At 39.3% G+C, this 10,256-nt stretch overlaps 1 protein-coding gene and 3 non-coding genes across 4 annotated transcripts in view; 1 reads left to right on the forward strand and 3 right to left on the reverse strand.

Moving 5' to 3' along the window:
- Positions 1-288: 288 nt before the first annotated feature.
- Positions 289-361, reverse strand: Trnav-cac (transfer RNA valine (anticodon CAC)). Its single transcript has one exon. It is a non-coding gene; the product is annotated as a tRNA-Val (tRNA).
- A 608-nt stretch (positions 362-969) lies between these two features.
- Positions 970-1,044, forward strand: Trnan-guu (transfer RNA asparagine (anticodon GUU)). Its single transcript has one exon. It is a non-coding gene; the product is annotated as a tRNA-Asn (tRNA).
- A 2,428-nt stretch (positions 1,045-3,472) lies between these two features.
- Positions 3,473-3,547, reverse strand: Trnav-cac (transfer RNA valine (anticodon CAC)). Its single transcript has one exon. It is a non-coding gene; the product is annotated as a tRNA-Val (tRNA).
- A 1,663-nt stretch (positions 3,548-5,210) lies between these two features.
- LOC137981872 (E3 ubiquitin-protein ligase CBL-B-B-like) overlaps positions 5,211-10,256 on the reverse strand; it is a 6,646-nt gene continuing 1,600 nt past the window's right edge. Inside the window, exons 2-3 of the mRNA XM_068828912.1 lie at positions 9,099-10,075; positions 5,211-5,295 (exon numbers count right to left, since the gene is read on the reverse strand). Of these exons, the coding sequence (XP_068685013.1) occupies positions 5,211-5,295; positions 9,099-9,709 (696 nt within the window). The 5' untranslated portion in view covers positions 9,710-10,075. The remainder of the gene's footprint in view (positions 5,296-9,098; positions 10,076-10,256) is intronic.

Below are 10,256 nucleotides of genomic sequence, written 5' to 3' on the forward strand. Positions count from 1 at the left end.
CGTCTGGGTCTGACCATCGGTACCCCGTTAAACGCGAATTGCCTCAACACAGCTACTTCAGTCACGTGGTCATTAACAAATGAGACAATTCAGACATAGCACACCCACATTACGACCAGTGGAAGGGTTTCTTTCTTCGATTTGAAAACAGATGATCAATGGACTTTGGAGAATGCGGGACTGCAGGTAGTTGGGCTGGAATAAACAAGGTGTAGCAGACTTCAAATAAGAAACCTCGAGTTATGGTCGTTTGGCTTCTTCAGGTATAGGTTCCTTAAAAATGCATTTTGTTTTCGGCAGGACTTGAACCTGCGACCTTCCGCGTGTGAGGCGGACGTGATAACCACTACACTACGAAAACAAGCTCGACTATATGAAAGGTAAAAGATTTGCGCATTGTTAAGGAGTATGAAATTAAAAAGGATCACTGTGCTCTCAATTAATCCAAACTTCACAAGTGCACTCTTCTGATGTAAGGCTTTTCTTTTAAGAATGAGGAAATTCAGGCCTTGCGAAGAGCGTATTTAAAATCAGGCTTGCTTTTAAAAATTCTTTGTCTTTGGTGTGTGTGAAACTCGAAGATACTGCGGAATAGAGCAGTCACAAAATGGAACATTAAGATACTGGAGTGTAACTAAGTTGCACAGAATAAATGCTCTCAACGGTTACCATTAGTGGATCAAAGTCAAAGGAACGTTAAAAATTTCTTCAAAGACATTGTGGGCTGATTGTTTTGTCGACAACTGTTGGAAATAACGAAGCAAGTGAGGCATGAGTAGAAGGAAATCAAAGAATCGTTAACAACAGGTTCTGGACTGGTTTGTTCTTTTTGTCAACACTGCTACTTTCATGTCTTAAAAAGGGACAAATTGAAAATGGCCGCAAGAATTTAGAAAGCTCATCGCAGAGTCGTGGTCAAGATTGAGTGGACGTTTGTCCAATCTTGTCCTCGACCAAACGGTCAGACCTGTCTCTGTGGCGCAATCGGTTAGCGCGTTTCGGCTGTTAACCGAAAGGTTGGTGGTTCAAGCCCACCCAGGGACGCTTAGTTTTGATTGGCATAGGCCAGTTGTAGGCAAAAGAGTCAAGGTTGGCATGGACAGACTAAGGTAATCGGAAGATCACTTCGTCACCATCGTCAAAGCGAGATTTATGTGTGAGGTCTTTGCCTTGAAAGCGATTTTATTGATCTGTAGAGTGGATTAGGGGCGTTTCCGCGGCAACATGCTTTACAAAAATGATAGGAATCCGCGTTGAAAAATAAAAGTTGGACTAGTTATGGTCGATGCCTTGAGCGATTCATTTCCATCCATCTGTTTTTCGCCAGGACTGAATCGTATTCTGCGTGATCCACGTGATATTATACACTGAAGAGAAGCATCAACAAAGGTGGAGCTTTGCGCAGTAGGAGTATGAAATCCAAACCTCGACCACTTGCGATGAAATAATCCAGACCACTTGTGAACGTTTACATCTTCCAGAGTACGGAGTTTCATGTCATCCAGAGGAAACGAATAGAAGACAATTGTTTAAGTTGACCATCCTATGCTTGCTTCAAAAATTTCTTTCAATTTGGATCATGAAAAAAACGGGAGATAGGCGTGACACAAACAGCGGTGATTAACATGGTATTCCAACGCACTTTTATAAAACTGACGGAGATGCTTCGGTTTTACATCAACAGTACATACGAAACGTCAAGTTTTATAAAAATGCGTCGGAATACAATGTTTATCAGCGCTGTTTGTGGTTATTTTCTTAATCAAGCTACATTGGAAAAACGAGTCAATGGCCTAAGAACAAGAATTTATACGATAGGTTGTGGACACGTTTGTGGCTTTAATGTACTAATCATGCGCAATGAGACGAAGGCCAAGCTTTTGCAATTGCTGAATAAATTTGATAGTTTACCTCCAAGGTTTTCCCGTATGTTTGGGGACGTGATAATGACCGGAAGTTGTTGATCTATGAACATTGTGGGTATATAAGGGCCTGTCCGGGATCGAACCGGGACCTCTCGCACCCAAAGCGAGAATCATGCCACTAGACCAACAGGGACGTTGCAGAGAAAGCTGCCGTCACGCCCTCTGTGTTGCAAATACTAGAGCGGGCCAGTTGCAAAATGCACTTTCCCTTCTGTCCGTCTTGGGTCTGACCATCGGTCTACCCGTTAAACGCGAATGTCAACACAGCTACTTCAGTCACGTGGTCATGTAGATGGATTGAGACACTTCAGACATAGCACACCACATTACGACCAGTGGAAGGGTTTTCTTCTTTAATCGATTTGAAAAACAGATGATCAATGGACTTTGGAGAATGCGGGAACAGGTAGTTGGGCTGGAATAACAAACCAGTAGCAGACTTCAAATAAGAAACCTCGAGTTATGGTCGTTTGGCTTCAGGTATAGGTTCCTTAAAAATGATTTGTTTCGGCAGGCTTGGACTTGCGACACATTCCGCTATGTGTGAGGCGGACATGATAAGACCACTACGACAACGAAAACAAGCTCGACTTTATGAAAGGTAAAAGATTTGCGCATTGTTAAGGAGTATGAAATTAAAAAGGATCACTGTGCTCTCAATTAACCAAAACTTCACAAGTGCACTCTTCTGATGTAAGGCTTTTCTTTTAAGAATGAGGAAATTCAGGCCTTGCGAAGGAGCGTATTTAAAATAGGCTTGCTTTTAAAAATTCTTTGTCTTTGGTGTGTGTGAAACTCGAAGATACTGCGGAATAGAGCAGTCACAAAATGGAACATTAAGATACTGGAGTGTAAGTGCACGACCAATGCACAGAATAAATGCTCTCAACGGTTACATTAGGGATCAAAGTCAAAGGAAATTAAAAATTTCTTCAAAGACATTGTGGGCTGATTGTTTTGTCGACAACTGTTGAAATAACGAAGCAAGTGAGGCATGAGTAGAAGGAAATCAAAGATCGTTAACAACAGGTTCTGGACTGGGTTGTTCTTTTTGTCAACACTGCTAGAATGTCTGAAAAGGGCAAATTGAAACATGGCCGCAAGAATTTAGAAAGCTCATCGCAGAGTCGTGGTCAAGATTGAGCTGGACGTTTGTCCAATCTGTCCTCGACCAAACGGTCAGACCTGTCTCTGTTGGCGCAATCGGTTAGTCGCGTTCGGCTGTTAACCGATCGGTTGGTGGTTCAACGCCCACCCTCACGCTTAGTTTTCAGTGGCATAGGCCAGTTGTAGGCAAACGAGTCAAGGTTGAGCCATGACTACCAATCGCACACCACACTTCGTCACCTTGGTCAAAGGTTTCTCCTCTATGTGTGAGGTGATTTGCCTTGAAAGCGATGCGGGATCTGTAGAGTGGATTAGGGGCGTTTTCTTCGGCCTGGGACCTTTATAAAAAAGGTGTAATCCACGTTTCTTGAAAAAATAAACAGGTGGAGCTCGAGTTATGGTCGTTTGGCTTCAGGTATAGGTTCCTTAAAAATGCATTTTGTTTTTCGGCAGGACTTGAACCTGCGACCGTTCCGCGTGTGAGGCGGACGTGATAACCACTACACTACGAAAACAAGCTCGACTATATGAAAGGTAAAAGATTGCGCATTGTTAAGGAGTATGAAATTAAACAGGATCACTGTGCTCTCAATTAATCCAAACTTCACAAGTGCACTCTTCTGATGTAAGGCTTTTCTTTTAAGAATGAGGAAATTCAGGCCTTGCGAAGAGCGTATTTAAAATCAGGCTTGCTTTTAAAAAATTCTTTGTCTTTGGTGTGTGTGAAACTCGAAGATACTGCGGAATAGAGCAGTCACAAAATGGAACATTAAGATACTACTGGAGTGTAAAAAAGTTGCACGGAATATTTTCATGCAACACGAGTGACATAGCTTGCATGCAAACACGAGGTATTGCGCCAGGATTACTAAGCCGTTGAACGATCGCGTTCATTTGAAGAAACAGAAATGCCTTTTAAGAGCTTTCCGCCTTTGGAAAACGAAAATTTCCAGTGTCTATTTCATATTTGTGCTTGTGAGTATCTTCAACATTTAGATTTAGACAAATCCTTTTTCATTTCAACTGGAATTGCTTACATTCATTTTGAAGTCTTTTGTCATTCATTTCGAAGTCTTTTGTCGGCTTTTGTCCACCGCGTTCATTATGCCCAAGACAACAATCATTATTATGTTAATTTTGAATAAATTACTTAGCTGGAACTTGGCTCAAAATCTTTGACCCGTGTATAAGTCGAGGGCATTTTTTGGAGCTTCTTTTCAAGCCATTAAAGGTCGACTTATACACGGGTAAATACGGTAGTAGGCACCGTCCTTAAAGAGAAACAGCTGCACTTGCCTTAGCCAAGAATAGTGCAAACTCTTACACTTACCACATTTCCAGAAATAGGTTGAAAATGAAAACATTTAAAGGAAATATTTGTCAGGGCGCGGTTGTTCAAAAGCCGATTAACATTAATCCTAGATTAAAATTAACCAAGGAGTTTATTTCTCTACTCCAAAATGCTGTTCAACGCTGGATAATTAGCAAAACTTTACATTACAAGAATTCAATCTTGAAAAACAAAATAAGCAAAAAACTTTCACCCAAAAGTTGAAAACTTGAAACAAAAGTTTACGCTAATCCTGGATTAAGCTAATCGGCTTTCGAACAACCGGGTCCAGATGTCAAATTGGGCATGCATCTAATTACATCCTTTCCGGTCAAAGGAAGCTTCTGAGCCCCTTTGTATTCTTATGGTTGGGTTGGATCGAGCATGAAATGGAGGCTACTGTGGGGGGGGATCTTTTCACACCCAAATTATTTCCCCACATTAGCCTCCATTTCACGCTAGATCCAAACCAAAATGAGGTAAGAAATGTGCTTATAAGTATGGCAGAGTGGAAAACAAGGCCACAGAAGACATACTGTTACAGTAAACACTTGCACCTGTGTTAAAATTCAGTACCCTAATCATTAGTCCATGCTGCTCTTAAAAGTACCTAACATAAGATGCCAGGAATTGCAATCACAATAACTCCTACCTTCCTGGCTTCTCAAGATGCTTGTTGAGCCTTGCCTTCACCTCGTCATAAGTCATAAAAGCACAGTAACCAGGGTGGGTCACAGCGAGAAGATTCCAGTTTTGAAGCAAATGTGACCACGGTTGAAACAATCTTGTGAAGACGTCATACTCAAATATGGAAATGTGATCATTACATGTCAAGTCAATTGTTGATTTCAGGGCATTGCTTCCAGACCTGAGCTAATTGGATGTACTGTTTGAAGTGTCTGTCGAAAGTGTTTCCATGACACTGTCGTTTTGCTAAAAATAAATAGAAAAGACATTTAACACTGCCACCACATGTAGAAGGGAGTACATTGTACTAAGAACACGAGGAAGTTGAATTTTAATGCCATTATTCTTTACCCCTTTCAGCCATGCGAGTGAGACTTACCATACAGATGTTAATTAAAAATTCTGTCGATGCCAGATGATTTTACTCATTAATGGGGGCTGCTTCAGCGATGAAAGGGATAAAGGGGAGAGATAAAAATGGTTTTAAATATTAAACTTGATTGTCCAAGATTACCAGGTAATTGCAGGAAGAAATATGAATATTACATTTTGGCGTTCTCCCTTCCATCAATAATAATACTAAGTGCTAAGCCATAAATGCCATTTTTCTGTCAATGAAAAGGAAGGAGGAGAGCTTTCAATTTTTCATTATAGTGTCAAAGGTTACATGTACGGCAAAACCCAGCAAATAATTTAAAGCCTCAGATGGGTAACAGGGTGCAAAGTTCTGAAATATGCAAACTTGACTTGACTTGCTCCTTAAGCCACACATAGTTTCATCTGATGCCGATCAGATGTAGCAGTAAAGAGACTACACTACTGCTTTTACCTCAAGGAGAAAATACACTGAAAGGCATGGCAATTACTATTCCATCTTTTTATACAGCAATGTCACTCACTTAAAAGTGAAACTTCTTCTCAAAAAAAAAAACCAGTAGTTTGAGGAAACTTTCACTGCATTTGAAAAGTTAGGCCAAAAAAAAAAATAAAGTAATGAAAACTGAAAAAGTCATATTTTTTAGGCAACCCTTCCTTTGTGCACAAATAACCTGACTATTGAAACTTCCTTTGGAAAGAACACATGCAATACTCTTTCTCTAAGCGGGGAAAGTAGTCTCGCATTAACCTACATGAAGCAGAGAAATGTTGGGATGTTGTCACCATTCAAAGCTTCTGCAGTTTTGAAACAAAATACATGTACATGTACAGCAAAAGTATTTTTAATATTGAATATCCATAAAAACTGCTTGCCCCATTTTTAAACTAGCTGATTTTTACCATTAAACACGACACTCTGATGACATCTGTCTTTTAGAATTACCATTGACAGGGCTTCCTGTCTTATTAAGAAAATTTATTTTTCAAGTGGAAGATCACCACAGTTCCAAGATGACTTGATAGCTCAGTGGTTCAGAAGCCCCATCACTTTGTTATGGATTCCAGTCCTGTTCAAGCTTGAAGTATTTTTCAGGCATCTCTACAACTTCTTTAACAATTAATGCATGATAGAAATACATCAAATTTTCATAATTATTTCAACTATGCAAATGTAATTCTAAGTGAAAGTGATCATCGCAGTTAATGACACGACTTAAGCAGTTGCAAAGAAGCCAGTTGCATTATTGACTACAACTGAGGGCCTCCACAGAGGAGGCAATTTGTTATTGATAACTTTGTAGTTGTCAATAACAAAAACTTATCGATGACAAAACATTGTGTGCATGAATCAAGTTATCAACTACAATAGTGAAAAACAAAACTATTTAATTGTCAATAACAAACGCAGCTGTTTTGTTATCGACAACTTCCTTTCCCTAGTCTAGTCATCGATTAATTCAGTCAATTTCACAGCAACGCAAACTATTTTTAAAGTCGGGGGCTCTTCACTTTTTGTCCCTTTTTTCCCAGGCTCCTGCAAAATGTACCGCTTATCAACAACTAAACTCTTCATCTATGGAAATGCATTTCCTAACATTAACAGTTGTGACTTCATCAAGTTGTCGACTGTAAACAGGCGTCCATAACAACTTGCCTCATCTGCCGACCCCCTAATGTTTGCTTAGAAATTTGTTTCTCTCTGTAGTTATAAGATATAGCTTTCATTTCCATCTTCCATCATCATGAAATTTAGTTTATCAAAAAGGTTGACGAAACTAAATTTATTGTAGGGAGATTAAAATGGTGATGTTTCCATCAGTTTTTAAGTGACTTTCAAACTATTTGCATTAACTTCTTCCTTGAGCCCATAATTGGCTCAAAACACTTTGGTAAAACAGCTGGTGACTTTTGAGTTTTATCAAGAAACAACACAACGCTTTTTAAAAACATGTTTCAACAGAATCTTCTATCATCTTCAGTTTGAATTACAAAGTACAGAGTTGAATAAAAAGTATGCACAAAATGATAATTAACTATAAGAACAAAAGGAAACATGATAATTTTAAGAAACACAACGTTTTTTAATAACATGTTTCAACAGAATCTTCTGTCATCTTCAGTTTCAATTACAAAGTACAGAGTTGAATAGATAGTGTGCACAAAATGCTAATTAACTATAAGAATAGAATGAAACATGACAATGTAAAATATTACAAAGAAAGTTTTGAATTGACATGATAAAGTTAATGATTTAGTGTAGGTTTATCCCAATGAATATGAATAGCTTCTTTTATCTTAAGCCGGAAGGTAGTGGAAGCATCATCTAGGATACTGAAACTGGGATACTGGGGAAGCAGGGCTGGCACAGTGTTTAGAGCACTCGCCTTCCACCAATTTGGCCCAGGATCGATTCCCGGATTGTACACCATATGTGGGTTGAGTTTGTTGGTTCTCTACTCTGCTCTGAGAGGTTTTTCCCCGGGTACTCCGGTTTTCCCCTCTCCTCAAAAACCAACATTTGCAGGCGTAGCTCAGTTGGCTAGTGCACGGCTTTCGGAGCAAGGGGTCCCCAGTTCGATCCTCTGTGACTTCAACGTCTGTTTCGACTTTCCTCTGATCCATGTAGCTACACCGTATAGCTTTAAATATCCGTGAAACGGAGCACTGACAGAGGGAGGGGGGTAAAAGGTGCACCGTCGGCTTCCACTGATACCAGTTTCGTAACTGAAGGAACTACAGATGTTAAATAAATTGACTTGACTTGACTTTTACTTTTACAATCCTTAGAGCATGTGAAAAACCTACACTAAATCAGCAACTTTATCATGTCAATTTAAAACTTTCTTTGTAATACTTTACTTTGTAACATGTCTGCTACTATCCAGATCTTAACAAAAAAAAGTCCCTTTAATCCATTTACACCTAAAGCACCCCAATCAGCGAGTAGAAGTCTAGAAGTCTCAGTTTAAGATATGGAAATGTTAAAGGAGACAACTTTTGTTTTTGAGTGGATCACATTGTTATTAAAATTAATAATGCTATCAACATTCTAAATAGACCAAACACAAGATGTGGTCTATAAATTAGCCGTTTTGGATGACATAAGGTGTTTTAATAATAATTGCCCTAAAGCATCATTAAATATATTTTACTCTTCTAATAATAATAATAAACTTTAAAGAAAAAAAAACAGGTAAAAGTACTAAATGATAGTTTATTTTCAATCTTCTATGGAACTGATCAATACACAAACGGAAAACTGGAAAATATTTGCTACATTTTGCGTGTTTTCGCTTCAGAAAATTGCTTATTATATGGATGAAAACAAGGAAGGGTACAGAAAAGAGGAAATTGAACTGGCCAAAATACCTTTCAATAACTTCATACTATTGTGACCTATTATTATTGTTTTTACTGACCCCGCTTGCATATATTGACACATGCAGTAAGTTAGTGCGTTGGTTGCTAAACCGCGAAAAAGTGTTTTTTCGACTCAATAAAGTCTCGCTTTACTTTCGACCACCCGCCAGGAGAATATACTCATAACAGACAAATACTGGGTAATGCTGAACGAGCCTTTATGACATAGGTGGAGGAGATTAAGTCCACAAGATATTATAAGCCCACTCGTTTGACTATAAAAAAACAATACAGGAATTACACTATCTTACCCGACACCAAATGACTTCTTCCAGAATTCCGCAGCATCGTACTTTGTGATCCTAAACCCATCACCGATGTAAGTTCCCTGAGGAAATATCGCCTTGACTTCAGCCAGCATATGGCTGAATACCAAACTCAGTTTTGTTAAGCTTCTTCTGTATGTGGAATCTTCCACGAACATCTTGTCTTTTCCTTCCTTAAAAAGCTTGACGGCAAGCTTTGATTGCTTGATAAGGTTCTCTATATATATTCTAAAATACTCGCAATCGTTCAAAATGTGCATTCGATCCTCGTACTTCAAGACAATTAACTTCAAATGTTGATAGGTATCGGGCAGAATGTCTAGAATGTACGGGGGACTGTTCTTTAGCGACAAGCGATGATTCTGACAAAGCTTCACGACTTTGTCCATCAGCTTCCATGTTTTCTCGATAGTTTTCCTATCGACCTGCAGTCGCGGTGTCACAGCATTGGCCAAAGCTTCGTGCAAGCGAGAAAGAAACCGTGAACTACGGCTGCCTTGTGGAGCTGCATCCGCCATTTTGATCCATTCGCTTGACTGCAATTTCCGTGTTCGACGACCTCTGTGGTCACGTGAAGTCACCAAACAACCAATCATGACATTCGATAGTTCTGTGACTCGCGATTACCCTCTCGAATCTTTCGAGTTTCGGTAAAATAATAATTTATTCAACTTGTGTTGGTCATCCATTAATTCTATCAAACAGGTGGTAGACACAGCTGGTCTTGAAAACCTTCTCAAAAATTATAAGCAAACAGTGGAGCTGTCCGCTGATAACCCTTCTCGCGTCCACTCCTTGGTGCTTGTTGTTACCGACTAAGTAACGTAGACAGTTAATAGTGCAATATGATCTGGTGGCCACAGTTTCCGGAGTCACTTTTTGAATATGTGCGCTTTTTAGTTTCGCAGTGACGTAGACTTTTAATGATTCCAAATGTTTCCCTCCTTGAATACAAAAGTACGCTTAAAAATGAAAAAGTAATAAAAAAACACACTGTTGTCAGCAAATTGTTCAGTAAAGAGCCTTAAACACACCAAAACAGTTCAGAATGTCAAATGGCGCAATAAAGATAAGTTCACGTGAACGTGTCAGAGACGACTGGCAGAGTAATATTATAGCTAAACCATTACGATTTTTCGTCAA

Source organism: Montipora foliosa, chromosome 13, assembly GCF_036669935.1.
Source record: "Montipora foliosa isolate CH-2021 chromosome 13, ASM3666993v2, whole genome shotgun sequence".
Taxonomy (NCBI): Eukaryota; Metazoa; Cnidaria; class Anthozoa; order Scleractinia; family Acroporidae; genus Montipora; species Montipora foliosa.